General features: G+C 40.8%; 1 protein-coding gene across 2 annotated transcripts in view; it reads left to right on the top strand.

Annotated features, from left to right (window-relative positions):
- The window catches only part of Astn1 (astrotactin 1), a 330,687-nt gene that overhangs the window by 223,484 nt on the left and 82,039 nt on the right, over window positions 1-25,164 (top strand). For both annotated transcript variants that reach the window (XM_057769941.1, XM_057769940.1), the window contains exons 9-13: window positions 2,547-2,621; window positions 10,904-11,041; window positions 11,529-11,679; window positions 20,766-20,932; window positions 23,957-24,151. In XM_057769941.1, coding sequence (XP_057625924.1) covers window positions 2,547-2,621; window positions 10,904-11,041; window positions 11,529-11,679; window positions 20,766-20,932; window positions 23,957-24,151 — 726 coding nt within the window. The remainder of the gene's footprint in view (window positions 1-2,546; window positions 2,622-10,903; window positions 11,042-11,528; window positions 11,680-20,765; window positions 20,933-23,956; window positions 24,152-25,164) is intronic.

Genomic DNA, 25,164 nt, shown 5'->3' with positions numbered 1-25,164 from the left:
ATCCTATGCAATTTGTATTCCCATTGTAATCAAATCAGTCCTGCCATTTGCCTCCTCAAAATGTATTTTCAAACAACTTAGGAACCATGCCAAGAATCCCTTCAATCCCAGATTGTAACAGTTTTGAACCTAGAGATAACTTGAAGGTGAAATGTGTGTTACCTAAAATTATTAAAAATAATAAGTGAAGATGATACTGCCCCCAAAGAAAAGACGAAATAAGCATGTCTCTTTTTCTTTATTTTTAATTGTTCTAGTGTTTAGAATCAGTTGAGTCATTTTCTCATAAATTTGGATATTTTACTGAATGATTCATATTTTGTATTGCTCAGGAGACATCACTTAATGTTCAACCAAACAAAAGCAAATTCAAATGCTACTCTGTATCCATATATGATGAAAGGAACAAGCACATAGATGACATCTGGTGGGGGAGTTGTTGCTTTGGTGAGGGGGCTGTTCACATTACAGTATTTGGATACTTTTGAAAACTTGGAGATTTCTAAATTGAATCCTAGGAAGAAAGTATTTATAAATAGTAAGCATAAAAATTAGCACATTTGTACTGTCTTATCCCTTATATAGGCCTAATAGCCAATACTTCCTCTTGTTGCAGAGCACGGACTCTCCTGAAGCTTTCATAGTTTAACTAATTGGGTTAAGTTGGTGGTTCCTAATTTGATTTAGCCCAACACCCCATCTGATAGCAACCATTTAAAAGATCTCTTGTACTGTTCATAAATAATACAAGCTGTGCATACAAAATTCCACAAGTAAATAGAATGTGTCAGTGGTAATTAAGTGAGAAATAGCCAAGTCATTTGTAGTGGTATAATAACTGCTTGTAACATGTAAATATTGTATTATGGCACAAAAAAGTGCCACTACAGATATTTGTACATAATGCAATTTACTTTGTGTGAGGCATAATAGATCTGTGATTTATAATAAAAGCAGTGGAGACTGATGAAGATATGCTGTATTGCATTTAAGTATAATGGTATACTTCAGTAATTCTGACATTTCAGAGGCAGAGGCAGGAGGATCAAGATGTTGAAGTTACCTTCAGCTATGAAGTGAGTTTAAGGCCAGCCTAGGCTACATTAAACCCTATCTCAAAAAAATAACAAAACAAAATAAGCTCAAACCAATATCTGTTGTATTGATGAATCAGTGATTATACAATGTATAATTTCCCCTCGATCTTCATAATAGCTATGCACCTGAGACGTAGTAAAGCTGTACAGGCTACCTTGTGTTTATATAAAAATGGAGTTAGTATTTGGGCTCAGATTTATAAAGTTTTTAAACACTTGAACAAATGGCCTTATCATATTCAAAATCTTGCAAGACACGGGGACATTTTGTGCTGTGCAGAACAATCCTGGGCACTGCAGTATTTCAGCTATTCTATTGCTACCATTTAAATGCCAGTGCTGTTCAGCTACCAATGTGTCACTCGAGAAGAATCCTTTACATGTCCCTCAATTCTGTCTCCCCGATGATAAGCCTTGCACTGGCAACCAGAGCATTAATGACTAATACTAGATTTAGCCCCAAATAATAATTATAACATATTCTCTGATTTTTGTAGACCTCAGGAAACAAGGAATGGCCAAAATAAAAGCTTAGTAATTGGATTAATTATGAGACTATTCCATAATTATGCCCCATAATTGAAAGAATAAGTTCACCTAGTGTACACAACAGCTCAGTACTTAGCTAAAGTTCTAGGCTTTACTCAGACTTGTTGGAATGAATAGTTCATTTGGAGTTTCCATGGATAAACTAGTAAAAAGATACACATTGTTTAAAAGAGATCTTTTTCTACTTTCTAGAATGCTTGCAGTACCCAGATGTTTGCTAGCAGGGAGGAGTTGATAGTTACTTGAAAAGAACTAATTACTTCAGTTTGTATGAGCGGCATTAAAAATATTTGGATACATTTGGAATATCTCAAACACTAAGGATCCTCATCATTTTGAGTAGGGAGACTCTGACCTATGATCCTTGACTTAAAAATTTGCTAAATTTTCATAAGGGTCTGTAAAGTTGTTGTTATTATCTATCTATCTATCTATCTAACTAGCTATCATCTACTTTGCAAATAAGGAGGTTGAGTCAACAAGGCAAACTATCTGCCTTACTCAAACGGTTGGCTCAGTAGCAGAGCAGGCTTTGAATACAGAAATGCCTAGTTTCAAAGAATTTGACTTTTTTAAGATATCATGTCCCCCATCTGTCTTCAGTAAGGCAGACATAGGTTTTTATGAATGTACTATAGAAAGATTGTAAATTATGTCTGAGTCCCATCTTACTGTGTATAGCAGCAATGTCATGTCTTATCAATTTCTGCTTTGTTGGTAATTCAGTTATTTTTTTAATACTAACTTTGTCCTTGGTCCCTTTCCTGGGTTCAAGGTTGTACATGCACTCACATGTATGAGCTTCTTGAGGGCAAGGAATATGTGCTCTTCATCTTTGGGTCTTTGGAACCTAGCAGAGTAGCTGAGTGGACTTTAATTGAATAATGTTTCTCCTTTTAGGCCTTGGCCTTACACAATATTTCAGCGAGGCTTTGACCTGGTGTTGGGAGAGCAGCCTTCTGATAAAATATTCAGGTAAGTTCACATCCAGGGATGTGCTTTTATATGTCTATAAGTCCCGGTGCTCCTTGGCCCACTGACCATTTCTAGGGTTAAACACAGGAAACACTTGGGTTTGTTCTGTCTACTTAGAACAAATATGTTTGACCCAAATCATACCCAGGGACAACATGGAGGGCTGTAAAGTCAGACAGGTTCTGTTTGGGTCCAATTCCATTCCTTGCCAGCTCAGTGAGCTTCAGTAATGTGTTGAAACTCTCAGAGCCTCCAGTCTCCCCGTTTGTTAAATAGGGCTGCAATATATGCCTGGCTAGATTAGAGTGAGGGATATATGAGATAATACAGGGAAAGTCCCCAGCACAGAATCTGGCACAGCACAGGCAATTAATGTCAGGTTCTGCCTTTCCTCTTTACATCTAATTTGCACATTCCTTATAGAGTCTTGAGTTGTTCAAAATTAATCTCTCCCGCCCCTGCCTCCCTCTATTCTAAACCCTACCTTATTATTATTTTCTTTTATCTATTACCCTCCTGATCAAATTTGATGATTCTAACCCCTCCCAATTTCTACCTGCATATCTGGTAATAGCACACATTACAAAGGCTCACGAGCAAAGGGGAAATTTGGGTGCCAGCCATGAACTATTGAATTTTCGTAAAATTTAATTCGCACCAGGCCCTTTCTGGAACATAAGCTTATTTCCAATCTAAGATTTTATTGTTCATTCCCGTAGTCAGTTTGTCCTTCCCTCAGCATGCATTTCCATGTACTTACTCAGAGCCAGAGCCTGTGCTTGGCCTGCTAGCACGGTCTTTGTCTTATTCCTGAGCAAGCCCACTTTTGGAGGACGTGGACAGACATTCACAGGTGGATGTTGTCAAAGAATGAGCTCAGTTACTGAATGACTTTGCTGGAAAGAAGCTGAGCGGTGGAGAACAGGTGGAGAGCTTGCTTTCCTTGTTCCTGTAGTCATGCGGTTGCCTGAGACTCACTTATTTCTAACTTCTCGAACCCGTTTCCCTATCAGTCACACCTTGCTTTGCTGTTGACTTTTGCCCCTGCACCACCCTCTTGAGCCCACTAGCACACACGTGTGCTGTTCCTCCTCGTGACTTAGGATGGACACAGCTGTAGTTCATATTTACATGATCACTTCCTCAAATGGCCTCTGCTTGCCCGTCAGTCTCCTGAATGTCTTTCTTAGAACAGGTTGGGTAAAGTTAACGATGCTGGCTGTAGGCTGCACTTGAAATACTTGTAGTCTAATAGAAATCAGCAATATTCCTTATACTTAAATTTTCTAACAATGATTTTTATTTGGATGACTTTTTCCCTATTTTCTTGATGTTCAACTGCCAGGATCATTGAAGGTTTCTCTCTCTTTCTTTCTTTCTTTCTTTCTTTCTTTCTTTCTTTCTTTCTTTCGTTCTTTCTTCTTTCTTTCTTTCTTTCTTTCTTTCTTTCTTTTCTTTGTTCTTTTTTCCTTTTTTAAAAAAAAAAACAACCACCACCACAACAACAAAACCAAGGTGATAGGGAATCATGAGAAATTTTGTTGATAGCATAAATAAGTTCTCTGTTTCCTACAAATTGTAACTTAATAGAAAAAAAAAAGGTTTTGGTCAAATCTCTGTAAAAGTAGAACTTGCATATGAAAATATGTTTCATCTCCACAAGCATCATTTTTTCCAAGCCTGTTGGCTGACAGGCGAATGTGATAGCCATACACTATTACAGAGGGAGCAGGTGTGGTGTTTAATCCATAACTTCACCGCCTCAGGAGCCAGTGTGGTGATCAATATGCTATTAACAATTTTGGTACCTAATATGACAATAACTCTTTTCTCAAATGAATACCATGGGTTGCGCTTCGTGTATTTGGGACACTTTTAAATTAAAGTCACTCTGGCATCTAAGTCAACCATTTACCAATGGAAATTCTGAGAAAAGTTTGATCTGGTCAGTGATGAAAATTGGTTATTTATTTGCTGTTGTACTGATTCATGATTTTTATCATGAATCAGTTCCAAGCCACTGCATATTTCTCTAGCATGTGGAATAGCTTTCAAATCTTTTTACCACTGAATGTTAACAGTCAGCTATGAAATAAGCTGCTCTTCTCCTGTGGAATTTTCCTTTCATGGTCAAATATGGCTTCTACTCTATCCAATTCACTGCATCCAGTATTTTCTCAAACTTTATCTTTCAGCCAGATTGCATCTTTCCCTCCTAATATAAACATTGAACATTTCCATGGTCCACACCAGGTTTCCAGATCTGTCGTCTCTTGAACATCCATCATTCCAAAGCACTATTTCAGATGTTGTAGGTATGACCTTGATGGGCTTGATGAAGGAAGTCCCTGTCCTTAAGTTTGCAGACTTGCCCAAGAGGTGGTCTTTTATCTGTGGCCCTATGTGATAATCCCTAGGCTTTGTAAAGACTAATGCACCCAGCACAAACCAACTCAAAAGTACTTGGACTTGTACCCAGGGAATGAATACTTTCCAAAGACATTATGGAAAATTTTATCTACATACATGATTGATAAACACTGCTATAAAGCTTCTGTACTGTTTCACAATGAATGACTATGGTAGTTCATTGTCAATTAATTTACCTCAGATTTATTTTTAACTTGGCATTTTTCTTTTGAATGAGATGGTTACCTTCTTGAAGAAAGAAATGGTTCCATAGATTGGTTTATACATTTGATATAGTCTTGAAGATTTGGCAGGTAAGTATAGAGGGTCATTTTAGGTATCTCCCGAGCCCTTGAAATTAGACAAGAAAAGGCTATGGGTGGTGAACTCAACTTTGAAAAACAGCAATCCCAAGCTAGATGCAAAAGGGCACTGGTTCACTCAGCTGTGCTTTTTTACCAAAGACAAAGACATTCTTATGATACCCCATTGTGAAGATCCACCCATTCCACTGGACTCTCTGGTGCCAAGTATGAGTGCAGGATACGTGTGTGTGTGTGTGTGTGTGTGTGTGTCTATGACCTTCCCTTCAAGTGTTTACCTTGATCCCTGAGAAAAATATTTTGCCCTAGAAAAACCTGGCCTGGGGAAGAGTGAAGACACCAGGTCAAGAGCTCTCATGTTTTCCCACATTCCATTTTGCACCAGGCTAGAGAGACCACAGAATTACTCTGTCCAGTACTGACTAATGAATGTTTGCCTCTGGACAGAAATTTCTAGCCAGGCTTCAATGGGATTGTGCAGCAAAGAGCTGAGTCCTCAACAGCAGTAGTCACCATCAGCTGTCTCTAAAGAAGGCCCAACGTGGGAGAGCATTCCAGATGCTCGCTCAAGCTTCCCTTGGGTGGTGTTTTTAAAGGCATCCCTGACAAATTTGCATGAATGAGGGACAGATGAGACTTCAGGACACAGATTTTTTTCTAACAGTTTAGACTATATTTGGTTTTTGGAGTTGTTCAGTAGATTTTGTGTATGAAAGAAAGTTTTAGAATTTCATAAGCACCAGCCAGCATGGGCTTTCAAGTCTCAGGGATCCATATTTGACCAACTCCATATTTCTTTTCTATAAAGGTTGACCTTTCAGAGGTCACTGATATCCTTATGGTATTAGACAGTGGATTTGTAAACCGGGGCCAAAGAAATCACTGGAGAAGGCCTTCGTGAGGATAAATGAGTAACTCTGCCAACTGCCTGTCCTTTTGAGTTCTCAATAAGTGTTAGATTCATACCACATCTAACTGGCCTTCCGTTATAGGGTTTCACCTTGACTCTACCAAGACTGAAGGAGACTACATTGCTTTACTTGCTAACTAATATAGTTATTTTCTCATGAAAACTACATCATGGTTGTTAGATCCATCCATACTCAAACTTTAGCTCACATTCTGTTTGCCATGAATAATTAGCTTCGCCAATGTATTCATTAAATTTGTACCTCCTGGGTATGTCACCCAGATGCCATTGAAAATGAAGGAAACAAAATATTCTGTTGGTTAGTTAGTAGCTATTTATTGGGTGACATTTTTGGTCTGGGAATTCTGTTAAATGCCCTCTGCTACCCAAGAATGCACATTCTCCTTAGAGACGATGAACCCAGAAAAAGGACAGGCACAATTCAATACATGAATTGCAGAGATTATGTAATGTGGAAAACAGAATGTCACTTGCTTGGCCTCAGTGTGGAAGACCAAGCTTCTGGAAGGACCTTCTGGAAGGTTTTGTAACTGTAAATGAGTGTTTAAGTGAGTCAGCTGAGATGAAGAAAAGAGGACATAAAATCCAGAAATAAATAATAATAGAAGCAAGAGTATTGTGATTAAAAGTGTAGAAGGATGTTAGGAACCATAGTCATATGACATGGAGGGGGCAGAAGTATGAAGCAGGGAAGATGGGATCAGAATGACAACTTCAAAACTTTGAACTTTGCATGCATGGGAATATGTCAAATAGTTCCAGTTGGCATAAGTTATAGATGGCTTTTTCTTAGGACCACTGTGAGATGGTTGGGCAGGAATTCCATAAAAATAACTAACCATCTCAAATGTACTAGAACTGACAACTATTTCCTAAAACCTGTTACGTTACCCAAGTAAAAGTATAATTTTAACCAAAATAGAAAACAATGGTCAATGTCCAATGAACCACAGAATCCTGATACCATTCAAACTTGTGGTAATTTTCTGAAACAGTACATGTTAATGTTGTCCTTGTTCAAGCTGACTAGTATAAGTGAACACCTCAAGAATGTCCTCTATGACATCATACAGTCTGAAGATTATTGTTGTGGGATATTGGTACACTGTGTGAAGATATATTGCTATAATTTGTTTAATAAAGAGTTAAATGGTTAATAGCTAGGCAGGAAGAAGTTAGGTGAGATTCCCAGGGACAGAGAGGACTCTGGGAGAAGAGAGGTGGGGAGACACTAGGAGTTGCAGAGAAGGCAGGACATGCAGGAGGAAAGGTAACAGCCACAAGACATGTAGCAGAATGTAGATTAATATAAATGAGTTAACACAAGTTATACGAGCCAGTTAGGAACAAACCTAAGCTAAGGCCAAGGTTTCATAATTAATAAAAGTTTCTGTGTAATTATTTGGAGCAGGTGGGACAGAGAAAGTCTCTTTACATACTTTCTTGTACCAAGTGTCAGCTGCTCAAGTGCTTGGCTATATATAGCAGGACTTTAAAATAGCCATGCCTTTCTTTGTATGCTGGCCCTACCTGAGACTACTTTCTCAGGCCCTATGTGGATATTGAGCCCTGGTGTGGGAGAATTGTCTGTATTTTCTCAACCATCTTTTAAATAAATGCTGATTGGCCAGGCAGGAAGTATAGGTGGGTCAAGCAGACAAGAAGTAGAGGCGGGGCAATGAGAACAGGAGAATTCTGGGAAGAAGGAAGCTCATTCCCTCCAGTCCTGCCCAGACCACTAAAGAAGTAGGATGTGACCTGCCCTGCTGAAAAAGGCACTGAGCCATGTGGGTAACATAGATAAGAATAATGGGTAATATAAGCTACAAGAGTTAATAAGTAGCCTGAGCTAATGGGCCAATTAGTTTTATAACAATGTAGACTCTCTGTGTGAATTTCATTGGGGGCTTACTGGCTGGGGGAACCCGGCAGGACAGAAACCCCAACAAGCAGCCCCTCATGTTATAGAACCCTACATTGGGTGCCATATATAAGGGGTCCTTTTCTCTCCCACCAGCTCCCAAATAATGACACAGAGACTTTTTATTAATTATGAAAGCATGGTCTGTATCTTAGGCTTGTTCTTAGCTATTTCTTTTTTAAAAAGACTTTATTTATTATGTATACATATATACATACATATATATATATATATATATATATATATTCTCAGTATTCTATCTGCATGTATGCCTGCAGGCCAGAAGAGGGCACCAGGTCTCATTACAGATGGTTGTGAGCCACCATGTGGTTGCTGGGAATTGAACTCAGGACCTTTGGAAGAGCAGGCAATGAATGCTCTTAACCACTGAGCCATCTCTCCAGCCCTTAGTTATTTCTTATAACTTAAGTTAACCCATTATATTAATCAATGTTCTGCCACATGGCTCATGATTGTTACCTCTCCTCCTGTACATCCTGTTTGCTCTGAATCTCCTGGTGTCTCCACACTTCTCTTCTTCCAGAGTCTTCACTCTCCTTAGAAGTCCCACCTAACCTCTTACTGCCTGGCTACTGACCATTCAGTTATTTATTAAATCAACCACAGAAATATACTTTCCCACACTGTAAAATATTCCACAACAGGTCATATATTAAAATCCACATTTAATTTTAAGTCCCAGATTCAGTGCACCTTGAAAAAAAATCATTCCTGGATCAACCTGTTATTACTATATTACCAGACGTGTGTGTGTGTGTGTGTGTGTGTGTGTGTGTGAGAGAGAGAGAGAGAGAGAGAGATACTGCTATGCCTTCAATAAATATTCCTGGTAGCCGGGCGGTGGTGGCGCACGCCTTTAATCCCAGCACTTGGGAGGCAGAGGCAGGCGGATCTCTCTGAGTTCGAGGCCAGCCTGGTCTAGAAGAGCTAGTTCCAGGACAGACTCCAAAACCACAGAGAAACCCTGTCTCGAAAAACCAAAAAAATAAATAAATAAATAAATAAAATAAAAAATTAAATAAATAAATAAATAAATAAATAAATAAATAAATATTCCTGGTTGTTTTCTTAATGAATACAGCAATAGCCTTTTGTAGTCTCCCAGCACCACCAAGTCATGGTCTTGCCTACTACCTCACATTCCTAGAAGCAGGAAGATCTAAGAGCATTCTACAGAGGGAGAGACATCTCAGATCATGACCAGGAATTCAGAGGATTCAAAGGAGTAGAGTACTAAGAAACAGAGAGCAGAAATGGGAGAAATATCTACCAAATCAGGCGACATCAGACTTCCACAGAGATGTACCCCTTTCCCAGAATCCCCTGTAGAGATACTAGAACCTGCCTTCTTCTCTTTTAGCAATTCTGATGGCAAGGACTGTCATTCAGGTCATGGGAAGGAATGACATAGCTGAGCATTTCCAGTCTGTAGAATTGTCTGTGGCTAACATTCTTGGGCTGATGACACACTTAATAAATATATACATATATACAGCATCAGTCTGATTTCCTGACATCTCAGGCATGCCAGAGATGGGAGAAGACTGTGTGGGCTAGAGAAGCGAGGAGCAAGGCTCTGAAATGTGGCTGTGACCAGCATGCTGATGGTGCTGGTGCAGCGTTCTGCTTAATTGCACTTATCCTTCCATTGTTCCTCCCTCCACATCAGGTTGGGAGGAGACACTAAGCTGCCACCACCTTGTGATATTCCACCCACATTGGCTTTTATCCATCCCACTATTTTTTTTTACTGTGAATACAGAACATTTTAATGTCTTTGAGATGAAATGAATGAATAAATAAACAAATAATCTCTCCTTGTTTCCTTAAGCTCTCCCTTGAAATGCTGATTGATTCTTTTATTCCTTTTAGCTCTTGTTATAAGAATAAATAAAAAAAAAGAGTCTTCCCTGCATCCCATGGGTTATCATTGTTAGCTCAGGGTGTGGGTAGGAGTTCAGAAAATAAATCTGGGCCTGTTTTGTTCATTTGTTCTCATTTGTACATCTCTTTCTTTGCTCACCCCTGGAGGCTCCTAACTTCAGTCACTTCTATTCCTGTTATACAGAAGCCAGAAAAGGAAACCTTTTTCCTGTCTTTTCCTTTTCAGGGCTCCCCCAAGTAGGGAGAAACCCTGGCTGCCACTTCAGGTTCACAGTCACGGGATGAGGATGGGGGCGGCCAATATCCCTTCTCAATTAAACTGCTTCCAATTTCCATATGACTTAACACAAAGGAGGATCAGCTTTAAACCTGGAAAATCTGAAACCCACTTTTTATGACTTGATAAAAACCACTCACTTCTGATATCTGGTGAATGGGTACCATAATCAGATCTTCTGTTCTTTGGCCCCATGAGTTGGATGAGGCCTCTCTGTCTTCCCCTGGCTCAGTCATGCTGTCCATGCCAGACAATTTCAATTGCTTCACCTGTCTGAAGAGCACTGCAAGGATGGGGAAGATGAGAAAGGAGCAAGCAAGGACAGAATTACAGATCCCCTGGTGTAATTCCTGTGCTGTATCAAGACTACTTTATGTGTAGGTCCCTGTAGTCACCTGGTTTGTGGGTATCTGCAGAGTCTTCAGGAAGGCTGAAGAGGAAGCAGCTAGCAACAGAATGCTGGTGGGCAGTTATGCTCAGCTATAACATCTGGTGTGTGTGTGTGTGTCCACCCAGATTTACCTACACTCTTGGGGAAGGCATGTGGTTGCCCCTCAGCAAAAGCTTCGTGATTCCACCAGCTGAACTGGCCATAAATCCATCAGCAAAGTGTAAGACCGACATGACTGTGATGGAAGATGCTGTGGAGGTCAGGTGAGTCTCACTTCGGGGTGGCTTAGGAGGTAGAATGACAAGCTACCTGAAGCTACCATAAATGGGGGGAGGGGACATAGAACAAGCTGAAGTTGGCAAACTGCCTTTAAGTTCCCCATATATACACAGCCAGGATCTGCTATTTATCTGGGTCAATATTGCATAACCCAAGGCTCATTCACTGGAAGAGGACATAAAATCAGAGTTTGTAAGCACTTCCCACAAACCTCAAGGACTGACAGGCAATAAAATGTTAATATCCATGCCTACATTCATATCTCCTTCTTTGACCAGGCATTATAACATTGGCTCACTTCCCAGATATGGTGAATGCCCATGATTTGTTAACTCAAGGCTTTGAGCATGGCTAATCTTCAATTTTTATAAAAGAGTAAGACCAGAAAAAGCAGATCAGATTGGAAGACAAAAAGTAAGAACACTTGTTGCTTTTGGAATCCCTTGATTCCTCCATTGCTTCTTCATGCAGAGAGGAGCTGATGACATCATCATCCTTTGACAGCCTGGAAGTTCTCTTAGACTCCTTTGGGCCAGTGCGTGATTGCAGCAAAGATAACGGAGGCTGCAGTAAGAATTTCCGCTGCATTTCAGATCGCAAGCTGGACTCTACTGGTTGTGTGGTATGTCCATTCTTCTATCCTATAGGTTCCTCTATGGAGTGGGGATAACATATAATACAATCGTACAGAATAAAATATGTGTGGTAGCCACGTGTGACCACCATCTAGCCTAAATTAAGAATTTTTCTCTTGATAGGAACAAAGAGTTAATCAGTCCATCAAGAAATACCCAAAGAGCATTACTAGGTGTTCTAGATCTTTCTAGAAAAACCTCCAGACTTTCCAATCTTACAAGATAGTTGGTAAAAGCTATTTGAAAACTAATCAATTGCTTCCACAATTGTTGTTGGCTCCAAGACTAATAGTAAGTTTTAGGAGAAACCCACCTACAGCTAGGGATATGTAAAGAATAAGTTATGCTCGAAATGGTAGAGAAAAACGTAAACAAAAATGGCATCAGAGGTGAGAGAGATGCTCAGCTGTTAAAGGTTAAGGATGGCAACAATAACAACAAAAAGACCCAAGTTTAGCTCTTAGTGCTCATGCTCACCTCCCCAGCTTCCTCTCTAAAGACAGGCATCTCTGCCTTTAGAGTTGGAAGTAGACCTTGTCTCCAGAATGAGTTCTAGGCTATCCAGGACTATATAAATCCTACATATTGTGGTCAATTGGAACTTACATTAAGGAAATCCTGCTTCTCTAAAAAGTGGGTCTCTGTTTGGTTTTGCTTTTTGTTTTTATGTCTATAAACTTAGATAGTTTAAAAACAGATAATATTGTTAACCAGTAAGACCTTTGGGGCTAGGATTACTCTGCTATCTCCCAGGTTATAGAAATGAAGACGGTTCTGTACCAGGAAGGTAAATGGAGACAGGAGCTGATGGAACCAGCAGGCTGGTTCCTTTCTATTGGCCATTGCTGTTTCCACTGACACAGTCATCTGTTTTTAGTTCTACCTTCTTTAGAGATTTGGAGGAGAGAATCATGAACTATTCAGGAAGTTAGAGGGGCTTGGTCAGGGAAGGATGGCAGGGAAGATGTTCAAAGTGAGAACAGAGGAGGAAGGGAACATTCATTGAGACAGGTAGTCTGCAATAATGGCCTGGGGGAAAGGACTGGGAACTTGGAGCCTGGGAGTGGCTATGGTGCCCCATTTAACTTCCCATTCTGACAGCTGTGATGTGGGAGGGGACCCAGAGCACAGGAAAACTGTGAGGATGCTGAGCCAACACCATCTTTCACCCTCCTTCTTACCCAGCTCTGAGCATCTGTTCCATTCAGGAATCTGTTAGGTCTCCATGATGAATGCCTAACTGGTGTCCAGGGTGTAGTCTCCAAGCTGGTACCAACTAAGCTGCAGGCGACAGGGGTCTGACTTATATCAGAAAGAAGTGGACATGAAGAAAAGCAAAGGAAAGATACATGGCAGACAGGAGAATCTGGCAGATACCCAAAGAGAACAAAGAACAGCGGGACTCTTGGGGAAATACAAAGGAAAGCACTTGTTAGTTCATGGCTTCCACAGGCAATGATGCCCATCATCGCTCTCCTTCTTTGGCCAGTTCCACATACCTGAGTTTCCCAGGTGACAATCTCACTGCTCAAATGAACTCCATGATGAGATACTTTTGTTTTTCTCTTTTACCATCCTGCATGCTTCTCTTTACCCCGATTTTAATCTTCTATTCCTTATTATTTTCTGGGGTCATTTTAAGTACTGAAATTTGTGGACATAAGTGCACCTATGTGATCCTTCTTTGCCTACCGTTATCCACCCACATGAGATTTGAACGTTCATATGCAAGAATTAACTCTCCCCTTCTTGCTACTACTTCTTATCAGGACCCTTCCTCCAGGGTGGGAGTTACCTGTCAGGTGCCTTCTGTTGGCCACGCTTGGCCTTTCACTTGGCATGTAGCTGTGCTTGCTGATGGAGTCCTATAGTTTCCACGTTGTGATCTGTGAGACGGAGCTAGCAGGAATAGTTCTGATGAATATGCATCTGCAGAATTGGAGCCACTGCAGAAAGTCACCCAATTATACCAGTACTGTATTAGCATAATTCTTTGAAGTCACTATTCCACGTGGCTCCCAGAGGGAAAGGGGCCAAGCCGATTGGCAGACACATCCCATTCACTGTTTCTCATTGGCTATGAAGCATATGATCACTAAACCGAAGGATAGAGTATGTGAGAGCTCATTACGAGGCTTGTGACCCTACTGAAAAGATGACTAGGGATCTGACTTTGAGCCTGACCCAACTCTACTTGGCATCTGTATTGTCTCAAAGTCCTGGTGTGTTAGTAGAGTGGTCTTTCATCTGGAGGTGGGCCAGAGGCAAAGATAATCAGTACCCTCTGCAATTTGAAAATTGACACGCCTCTACATAAAGACCCTTATTTTCAGTCTTTTGTGTGTTGAATGGAAAGACTTCCCAGCAAATACATATTTTTATGAAAGGAGAAGAGCATGAGAAACCAAAGTATGCTGGACCTTTAGGAACCTGGAAGGAGTCAGAGATAATGGACTTTGAAGAAGACACAGCTGTGTGTTTTCTAATTTAACTCAAACCAGACAGGTAAGATTCAAGTTATGTCCGCGCCATCTGCTCAAAGAATTTTAGAATGAATTCTCTCTAGGAAGGCTCTTTCAGCTATGCATCAACTCCCAGGGGTTAATTGCCTCCAGGTAATTACCCTGTTGTTTATATAGTCTCCAAGAACAGGAACCCAATGCCTCTGAAAGGTCGAGCCTTGTGCAAACCTTAGCATACCATTACAAAAATGCAACTCCTCTCTATTAACTGGGGACTGTGAAAACTTCCAGAAAATTCCCAGAGCATAAGGTTGCCCCCCCCACACACTACTGATGACCAGGCCTTATTCATTGTGCTCAAAGTTTCCTCCACCAGACACCTTCGAATTGCTGCTGGAACAAATCACACTGATTTCAGTGACTTAAAGCTCTATGAATGTATTATATTACAATTCTACTTGCAAATCCAGGGTGGGGTTATTACTGATCTAAAATTAAGGCATGGTCAGGGCTGTCTTCCTTTCTGGAGGTCCTAAACAGAACCGATTCCTCTACCTTTTTCAGTCTAGAGTCCATTAACTTTCCTCAGGTCAAGGCTCTATTGCTTTACCTCTAACTAAAGCTAGAGAGACTGTATTTTTTTTAACCATCATTCTGCAGTATATATCTCTTCCATTCTGTGTCCCTCTTTCACTTTTAATAACTCCCTGTGATTACATCAAGCCAATCTAAATAATCCAAGATAATCCTCTCATCTAAACATCCTTGATTTAATCCTATCTGTAAAGTCTTTTTCTCCATGTAAGGCTAGATATACTCTTACATTTATACGATTGTGTTACAAACAAATTTGAATGAACCATTCATGAGTCATGGCAGTGGAAATTGAGTAGACTTAGCAGACAGAACTCCAACCCGCCCCACCCCAGCCCCAGTTTTCCTGAGGGCTTCCATATCAACTATTATAGTGTGTGTGTGTGTGTGTGTGTGTCTGCATTTATGCCTTCATGTAGAGGCCAAAGAGAAACATCAATTGTCTTTCTTAATCACTTCCTACCTTATTCTTTAAGATGAGATCTGTCACTAAACCTAGATCTCAAGAATTCAGTGAGACCACCTTGACGAAAGCTACAAAGCCCCAGAGATCCTTATGTGTATATCTCCCTGGTGGTGAGATTACAGACATCCATATAGACCAGGTCTGTATTTCTATGCGTGTTGAGAATGTAAACTCACATCCTCGTGCTTGGGTAGCAATCACTTTACTGTCGGATCACTCCTGCCAACCCCCTTCATTCTCATGAAGCCTCCCTGCTGAGGTTCAACATAAAATGTGCCGTGAGAGTTAGACAATTACTACCACTGCTATACCAAAAGTAAAGGAAATGGGAAATTCTCATCTGCAGACTCACACCCATGCTGAAAATGCCCAACAAATGCTTTTGCTTTGTAAGACATTGAAATAGACTGGATAAGTAGAGTAAGTAGACCATGGCCATGAAAGGAGCAGGGTCAATAGCCTTTCATTCTTGTATGTGAAACTCATGACCTTCCCTGCCAGACCTAATGGCTGCTGAGCTGCTCAGCGACTCTGACACCCTTCCTCTGTGTGCTGTCCACGATGGTTTCCCATAACATGTGTCATTTTACCATTGCTAGAAAACAAATGTACAGGGGCCTTACGGATGAGCATCTCTTCTTCTCTCTGTAGGACAATAAGTAAATGAATACACTTCAGAGATTTCTAGAGAAAGTGGGGCAGGAAACCACAGCAGCCTGCAATATAAATTTAACTCCATCACGCTTTTTCCCCTTTGGAGAAGTCCTGCATGTCTTGGATCAGCATGTCAAGAAATTGTGGAAATCATCACTTGCAAAAAGAGTGAGATTGTCACATAGTAAAACAGAACCCATTTCCAGTATAAAATGTGGTCACATGTCTTATGAATCATCCAAGTTCACTGAGGCAAGCTCAAGTGCTGATCTCTGTCCCTCTTCTCCCAGGGGACATGAATAAGCGCATGTGTCCAGAACTCATAGCCATCTGCCAACAAAGTGTCTACTTTGTTATCTGGAATTGAGATATCTGTGGCCTCCAATTTAGTCTCCTAAGTAATTAATCAACCAAAACTCATTGATAGAAAAAGAGGGGAAAGGATGGCAAAGAAAAGGATTTGATGGGGGAAAATCATTTTAATCTCATTAGCAAATTATGCCTTGGACCAGTAATGAGTCAAGAAGTCATGAACACCTCATGGAAAGATGATTAACCTTGTGTATTTTAGGGGTCACTGAAGTATGAGCTCATTTATTAGACCTTCCTGGTGGGGGAGGACAATGGCTGTAATAAATGGACTTTTTAAGTCTGTACTTCATAAAGTCCCTGGGATTGATACATATAACCTACGCAAAGTGGGGTTAATATATGACCTTGGGGCTCTCTCCTGTGCAAGTGGTTCTCATTCAATGACCAAGTGGAAGGATTATCCACAGCCAGAAAGAGAGAATACCCAAGACTTGCCAACAGAAAATGCAACTTCTATAGACAAAACTCCTCAGACCCCGTGACTGGGAACATACCTACTTCTGGAAGCAGGACCACAGCTGGTTGCAGACTCTTTATGTTCAGATAAAGATTTTGAAGAAACCTGAAATTTAAATGAATTACACAGGGAAGACACGTGAAAAACCAAATTGATTCCATAGATGCCTGAATGATTACCTCCCTAGGGAATGGTTGTTCCGGATAAGAGCTATGAAGAAATCTCAGTTTTTCATTTCAACATTGTTTTTTCTTGAAAATATTTCTAAAATGCTCTGAACTGCCGCCCCAGTTAGTTACAGTACAATAAAGATAATTGCATCCTTCTCAGTGACTGGGGATCTTGTTTTGCCTTCAAGGTCATCACTCCAGACAGCTTGCCGTGTTTTGTGCTAAAATAGTTCCACTAATAACATGGTGTGTGTGTGTGTGTGTGTGTGTGTGTGTAAAGAGGGACATAAGAATAATATTAGGATAAATCTATAAGTCCATAATTCATCCAAGAATATGCATCAGAAATTACTTCACATAGTCAAATAGCAGATCTACAAGATTGCTTTACATTGTTGATGCATTGCCTTTATTTCTTCCAAGGAATCCAGATTTTATCACAGGTGCACAGCAAAATGTCAGAAACACACACAAGCTTTGGTGTCAGACAGATCTAGGCCCAGAGTTTGTTTCTGCCATTTCCCACCATGGCAGCCTTAAACAAGGTTGTTTTTCTGAGCTACCAATAAAATGGAGACAATAAAGTGTACCTGTGTTGTTGGGACTACAGAAAATGGACACAGATAAAAATGGACCACAAAAAAAATTGCCTAATTCAGTACAGCTATGGCTAGTAATTTAGCTTTACTTAGAAGAACAAAACTCCAAAGTAGACAAAACAGCAGACACCGTCTTCTCTCCAAATCTCTGAAGAGAATCTGATATCAGGTGGTCAAGTAGGAACAGCTATGGTCGTTTTGGCATTAGGGCCAGGCCAGATGTGACTATGCCAGGACGAGGCATTCTGAAACAAAACCGGCTCCTGTTTCATTCAGTGAAGTCTTTGTCAAAAGTTGTGCATGATGGAGAACTCTGAAAAACAGCAGGTGGCTGAGGAGCTGGTGCGTCCTGGCTAGGGACTGATAGAGTTATCTGGTGTGAGGGTTGAAATTATGTTAAGTTGGATTGACAGGACAACTGGCTTTTTCTCTCTTGGTGGCTTTGTCAAAGGAAGGAGGGGAGAACAACTCCTGCCCACCAGTACAAGACATTTAATTCCAACAACACTGTGTGTTTCCATACCCAAACCATGTCTGGGCAGTCACATGGTGCCTAAGCCAGCCCCCTCTGGTGACACATCTGGCCTAACAGCTGGGTGGCCACAGATCTTAATGGGGGGAGGGACTAACAGATTGTGGGGTGCAATCCTCAGCTTCTTCATTTGCTTGTTTGCCATTCTGGAGAACATCTGGACGTACACAGCAGGGGGTAGCCCTTGGAATTGCCTTTAAACGCTGCCACCTTCCAACTTTCCATCTGCCTTCTTGGGGAGAGGGTATGGACCAAGCTGAGGGCCTGGCAGGTTGGTGGGGGGCATTTGTTTGGGAAATTGCACAATTGGTGTCAATAAACAGTGTATATCCTGCTGTGGTTGTTGACTGGAGAAGGAGGTGGGAGGAGAGGTGGCTTTTCAGAGACACATCTGCCTAAGCACTAATCTCTGTGCTGAGCCAAGGTGTCTGGCAGAAGAGAGAGAGGACAAGCCAGGCTGTAGGGAGTGAAGGGAGATGAGGTCACACTGCCAAGTTTCAGAAGTTTGGTTTGGGTTTTGAAGGAGTGTCTTGCAAGAGATAGATAGATAGATAGATGATAGATAGATAGATAGATAGATAGATAGATAGATAGATAGATGATAGATAGACAGATTATAGACTGGTGATAGATATATAGATAGATGATAGATACATAAATAGCTAGATACATCATAGCTACCTAGATAATAAATAGATTGATAGATGAATTAATAGATGATTGATAGGTTGGTAATAGATATATGATAGATAGATAAGAGATAGATAGATAGATGATAGATAGATAGATAGATAATAGATATATGATAGATAGATAGATAGATAGATAGATAGATAGATGATAGATAGACAGATTATAGACTGGTGATAGATATATAGATAGATGATAGATACATAAATAGCTAGATACATCATAGCTACCTAGATAATAAATAGATTGATAGATGAATTAATAGATGATTGATAGGTTGGTAATAGATATATGATAGATAGATAAGAGATAGATAGATAGATGATAGATAGATAGATAATAGATATATGATAGATAGATAGATAGACAGACAGACAGACAGACAGACAGACAGACAGACAGATAGATAGATAGATAGGATAAAATAAAATATAATCATTAAATTCCTGAATTTGGGAACCAAATCTGGACATACTCTCAGCTCTGCCCCGCTCTAGATGCTTGAGTCTGGCCTTCATGTGCGCCCTCTTCCCAGCCTGTTAGAATCAGTGTTAATATTAATGCATGACGTCTTCACACGAGCACAAGGATTCAGGTGACAAAACTTAAAACATAATTTAAAAAGTAAAAACAGGATTTTAGAGATTCTAGTGCACTATCAGGGGTTGCCTTGTCCTTGAATAAGGATAACACAGGAAGTTGTAAGAAAAGGGATCAGGGACTCAGTTTCCAGTGACTAGGTCTGTCACTCAAAGTCCCAGTGTGACATAGGAGATGATAGGGCCACTGAATGAGGATGCCACAGATGGCCCACCAGGGATCCAAGTGTGGACCGTCTTGAAACAGCTGTGATTCTGGGAGTTCCACACTCTGTGCCTCAGTTTCCCTATGTGGATTACACGTCTCACCTCACGGACTGTTCTGGAGGTTGGTGTCTTAGGGTTTTTTATGGCTGTGAAGAGACACCATGACCACGTCAACGCTTATAAAGAAACATTTAATTGGAGCAGGTGGGGGCTTACTAACAGCATATCATCATATCGGGGGGCACAGTGGTGTGCAGGCAGATGTGGTGCTGGAGCTGAGAGCCCTACATCTTGACTGAGAGGCAACAGGAAGTTGATTGGCTGTCACACTGAAACTTGAGAAAAGAGGCCCACCTCCACAGAGACACACTTCCTTCAATAAGGCCACACCTCCTAAAAGTGCCACTCCCTTTGGGGGCCATTTTCTTTCAAACCACCATAGTTGGACTAGACAATGAGGTAGACCTCTTGCTGGGGTCTGTAAAGGTGTTGCTGGGGCTCATCTTGCTCCATGATCTTTACCAGGATCTGAGGTTTCTATGATTTCATCCTTTGCCGTCCTCCTTAGGAAGTTGACTGGGGACAATTAGGACAGAAGAGCAAATGTTCCCATTAAGACCAGCTGGCCAAATTCAACACAGCCTCAGTGGGTGCTTGCGTAGCAGGTGTTGTGGGCTAGGTGGCTTCCAAGGGGAATCTTTGAGACAGCAAGGTGATGAGCCCAGGATTTCCCAATGTGAGAGACATCACACTCCTCTCCAAGGCTGTAGGAAAGTCTCCTTCCAGACTCAGACTGGAAGCCCTGGCTCACTCCATTTCCCCAGTGTCGCCAGCTGGTACCAACATTGATAAAGTGCCCTTTTAATGTGAGTTCAAACAGCACCGCTGCTCTCCCTCGTCCCCAGGAATCCCTGCTTAATGCATTTTAAATCCTGGCCCATCACTTCTTCTCTTCTGCCAGCCTGAGGTCCAATAGGGAAGCAGCACTCTCCCCTGTCTTGCCACATAGCTCCATGCCAGTCTGCTCAGAGCCAGAGGCTTAATGCAAATGTGTGTGAGTTTGTGCCCAGACAGAAACAGAAAGATGTCAAAAAAAAATAAATAAATAAATAAATAAATAAAAGGCCTTTTGCTTTTAAAAGGAGACAAAAAGGCAAAAGGAAATCCATAGATTATTTTCCAGGGGTAATAGTTCCACATGGAGCGTGTCAGCGACTGTGCTTAGGTCTTCTGTTTTACCCACTTGTACGGATGCTTTCTGGTTGTGCCAGTGCCCGTCAGGACTCAGCCCTATGAAGGACAGCTCAGGCTGCTATGACCGCCACATCGGCGTGGATTGCTCTGATGGTTTCAACGGAGGCTGCGAACAGCTGTGTCTCCAGCAGATGGCGCCTTTTCCAGATGACCCCACCTTGTACAACATCCTCATGTTCTGCGGGTGAGTGAGCATCAAGGGACATTTGGGGCTGCAACCCCAGTAGGTCCTTGTGAATGGACTGGTCACTCCTAAACCCTAAGGAGAGAACCGGTAGCACTTCGATAGTCTAATTTAGAGGAACCTTACGGCAAGATAATCCGGTGACCCCAGAAATACAACCTCTGGCTTACCCGAAAGGAACAATTAACCACATGGTTTACGTATATTGTTGCCCAATTAAACAAAGACGTTCCAAGCTTTGCCTTCGAGGAACTGTGTTAATGATGTGTTTTTTGACGGAAACTGTTCCCGCGGTCCAAAACCTGAGAAACTAGAAGGAGGGGAAGGAGTGTTGTTTTGTTTTGGTTTTTGTTTTTTTTTTTTTTTTGTTTTTTTTTTAAATAAAAGAAAGCTTCAGGTTCTGCTTGCAAAGTACCCGTATTTTGCAAAGCCCTCCCTCCTTCCACTAAGTCCTTAATTAGTTCCTCTTGGTTTAACGCTTTTCCTGGATCAGCTCTCCCCCACCCATGTGAGAGAACAGGTTGGGCAACGCCACCCCTATCCCGTTTCACAGGTGAGAAAAGGAATGACCTGTGAGGTGATCCATCTCCCTTGAGACTGGAAAGTTAGTGAATGGGAAGATTAGGAGCAGAATCCAGGCCCTTTCTGACTTTTGAAAAGCTCTGCAGTTTTCTCAAAATTTAAATTTGTATCGCTGATTGAAATAATATTTAAAGCCATTTTCATGCTATATTTATCAAGTAAATAAAGATTTAGCCAATTTTGTTATGCCCATAGATTGCTTGCCTATCTTTTGCTCCCTTCCTACCCTCCCTGCTTCTGCCCCCCACTGTCCCACCCAACCCTGTTGCTGCAAGTCAGTTGGGTGCTCACACATCACACTAACCACTAGGCTGCCAAAGAAAGTAGCTTTTAAGTTCGTGTCTTCGAGACTCTCACCATCTAATAAGCTTGCAATGAAAATCAATGTTTATAGTCATAAAACTATGTTAGGGGCTTACTAAAAGCCGGTGCCTGCTGAGTAACCATGAAAAGATTTCTAGTGCCCTTGTAATGTTATTTTATTGTATTTTATCTCATTTCTTTGCAATTGAGCAATTTTCGTATTTAGTTTCTTGTAAAATCCCATTCCATAAATAGAAGCTTGCTCTAAATTTTAATGTTCTCTATAATGTGACCATTAAGGGTGACCCACTTCAATTAATGAAAGTGCAGACTCAGTCAAAGTCACATCCTTTTTTCTTAACTGTATATACATTTCATCACCCGCTTGTGCAGAGAACCTAGTTAGGTGTTAGATACAAGGGGAACAACAGGATGTACAGCCTGATCTCCCTCCCCTCAAATAAAAACAAAAAAAGGTTTGCTGTGCAATATTTTGACAGAAGAATGAGAAATGGAGACAGACAGACAGACAGACAGATAGTTGTCAAGATGTTCAAGATGGACTGATACAGAATCAGTTTTAGCTTCCACCACCCAGACTCTGATTTATGTGGCTAGAAGAAGGAATCATTCAAGGTCTTGTCCCAGACCTCTTCTGAGTCATGGAGGCAGTCCTCTATGGGTCTTGAACCAAACCCATCCCTGGACAAAAGCCATGACCTCTCACTGGACTTTCTTTCTAGTTTTGGTTAGAAATAGGTACATGCTGATTAGTGTTACCCAAGGCACTATCTATAAGTCGTCCAGGTCCATTCTGATTTGAGGTTCTTGCACAGAGAGCAAATCACATGCAGTTAAAATGTTCCATTCACACCCGTTCACACCCCTGTATAAATGGGAAATGGAAATGGGGAGGATTAGCAGTTAAGGTTGCTTGCCCATGGTCCTCATTTGCACCTCCGCTAATAATAATAGCAGCATTCAGCCAGCAGTAGCTCTAAATTCGGCATGGTGTAAGTTCTATAGATTCAATATACGAATTAATTTCCTCAACACTCTAGTAGAACAGCTACTCCTCACACCCTTCCTGCAGTTTTGGAAACAAAATCTCACCAGAGTTTCATCAGCCATTCCAGAGTTACACAGTTAAGGACAGCATTCACGTTGCTATAGCATTAGGTCTCACTTTTTAAAACTATGATCCTTTGTTCCTCTATAAAGGACTGAAGCTTTTAACTTATCACAGTTACTACAGATAGTGATAATTGATGTGTTCAGTATCATAATCATCTTACAATTTTAAACTTGTTCTATTTTTAAGCAGGGAAAGAAATCTTTTTTTAAAAAAAAACAATGACAACCTTATTAAAGAATTAAGTCTTACTTGAGTTAGCAAAAGTATCTTACTCATAAAATAACTACAAACAAAGTCCAATTAATGACTTATGAGTCACTGACCCATGATTACGAAATTAGTATTACTCTCCCATTAGAGCAACACAATGAGGAAAGCGCCCAGGAGGCGATTGCTGGTTTATGGAGCACACAGTATTCACACTGTGCCCTGGTATCTATTTAGTTTAGGATGTCAACCCTGGGTGGAGGGGCGTTTGTATGAGTGGCTGGTTTGTTTGTATGTACTCAAACAGAACATAGCTAGACAATCATCAATCTTCCTCATTTCTTAGTCGACTTGCCACAGGACCAGATTAGAGAGTTATTAATTTTTTAAGCACACTGTCATTCTTCTGCTGCCTAATTAGACTACAAACAAACGCGAACACTCACAGAATATTCTCGAGAAAAATGCTGGCATACCTTCTACTTCCTTGTGTTAACTCAGTTATACGCTGATCTCTAATTCCTACATTTAGAAATCAGAGGGCTAGGAAAGGCGGGTAGTCTGAGTCCAAATTATCATCTAAGGGAAAATAAATCATATGATATGGTCATGATGGAAAGTGACTCCATTTATAGATGGAAAAACACCTGATTTTTAAGAGACCCACATTGAATTGGATTATTCCTAATTCGGGTCATCTAACATTTCTCCAGCAACATTGCTCCCACATTTGATGCGCTGATTTGCCTGGATGACTCACCGACAAACAACTTAATTTGAGTTCTCTCCTCCATTAGGTGTATCGAAGACTACAAGCTTGGGGTGGATGGACGGTCTTGCCAACTTGTCACGGAGACCTGCCCAGAGGGCGGTGACTGTGCAGAAAGCAGAGAGGTCTCCATGAACCAGACTCTCTTTGGGGAAATGTTCTTTGGTTACAACAACCAGTCCAAGGAAGTAGCTGCTGGACAGGTGCTAAAAGGAACATTCAGGTGAACTTCATATGCGTAGAGCTGACTTTTCAGGAGTCTTAGTAGCTTCCTCTCTGAAGAGCCTTATTCTCAGCATGTTGTTTATCTTGGATCAGGATGAAAGTGATATACATAAAAAGGCAGATTGTGTTCTTGCCCATAATCCTGTTCAAGTCTACACTCTGCCTTCAAGAATCCAAGAAGCATGCCGGGTATATGGTAAAACCTTAAACAAAATCTTACCTTCAGCATTTCACATTGAAACCAACCCAAAATGTACAAAGTTCCCTTTGACTTCCAAATCTTAAGACCTGGCTCGTGAGTGGATCTAGAATGGCCGTCCTCAGAGCATGCTCAAGAGTCTTGGATCTTGCTGGAACTTCAGGGAGTACTGAGGTCCTACCTATTAGAAAGCTAAATTTCTTTCTTATATTTCAAGTAAAACAACATGTTGTAATAAGTTGGATTCAGTTGTGAGAATCCAGTTGTCTTCTCTTAAGTCAGACATTTAAAAATAGAAAATAATGCCCTTTTCTAAGACAGACTGATACTTAATGTGTTTATTGGTACTTTAATAGGAATTGTTAAATTTTCTCTTTGAATTTCTAACATGGTAAATATTAACGTTTATGATCATGGCCAAGTATTTGGGACATTTAATTATTTTGATGATTATAAAGCACCCCTGAGGACAAAACCTTTTGAACCATTTATTTAGAAAAATCTGTGAGAGATTCTCCATTTGACCCACGTATATTTTCTTCATTGTGCTATTTGAAATTTCTTAGAAGCTATCAAAATTTGCTTTCCATGAGATGATGATGATTATGACAATGGTGATGTCAGTCAGTATTCTAACATAAAACACAGCCTGGTAGCAATTTAAGCCTATGTTCTTAGGAACAAATTGGAGGCAAATTTTCAAGGTAGTTCTTATACCAAGCTCCTGTTTCTGTCATGGCCAAAAGACTTTGCAAGAATTTTCCATTTTCATCAACGGAATTGGGTTTCCAGGGCAATAAATGTGAAATCAG

This window comes from Chionomys nivalis, chromosome 5 (genome assembly GCF_950005125.1).
Source record: "Chionomys nivalis chromosome 5, mChiNiv1.1, whole genome shotgun sequence".
NCBI lineage: Eukaryota > Metazoa > Chordata > Mammalia > Rodentia > Cricetidae > Chionomys > Chionomys nivalis.
Note: the sequence above shows the minus strand (reverse complement) of the source record. Positions and strands in the feature narration are given on the sequence as shown.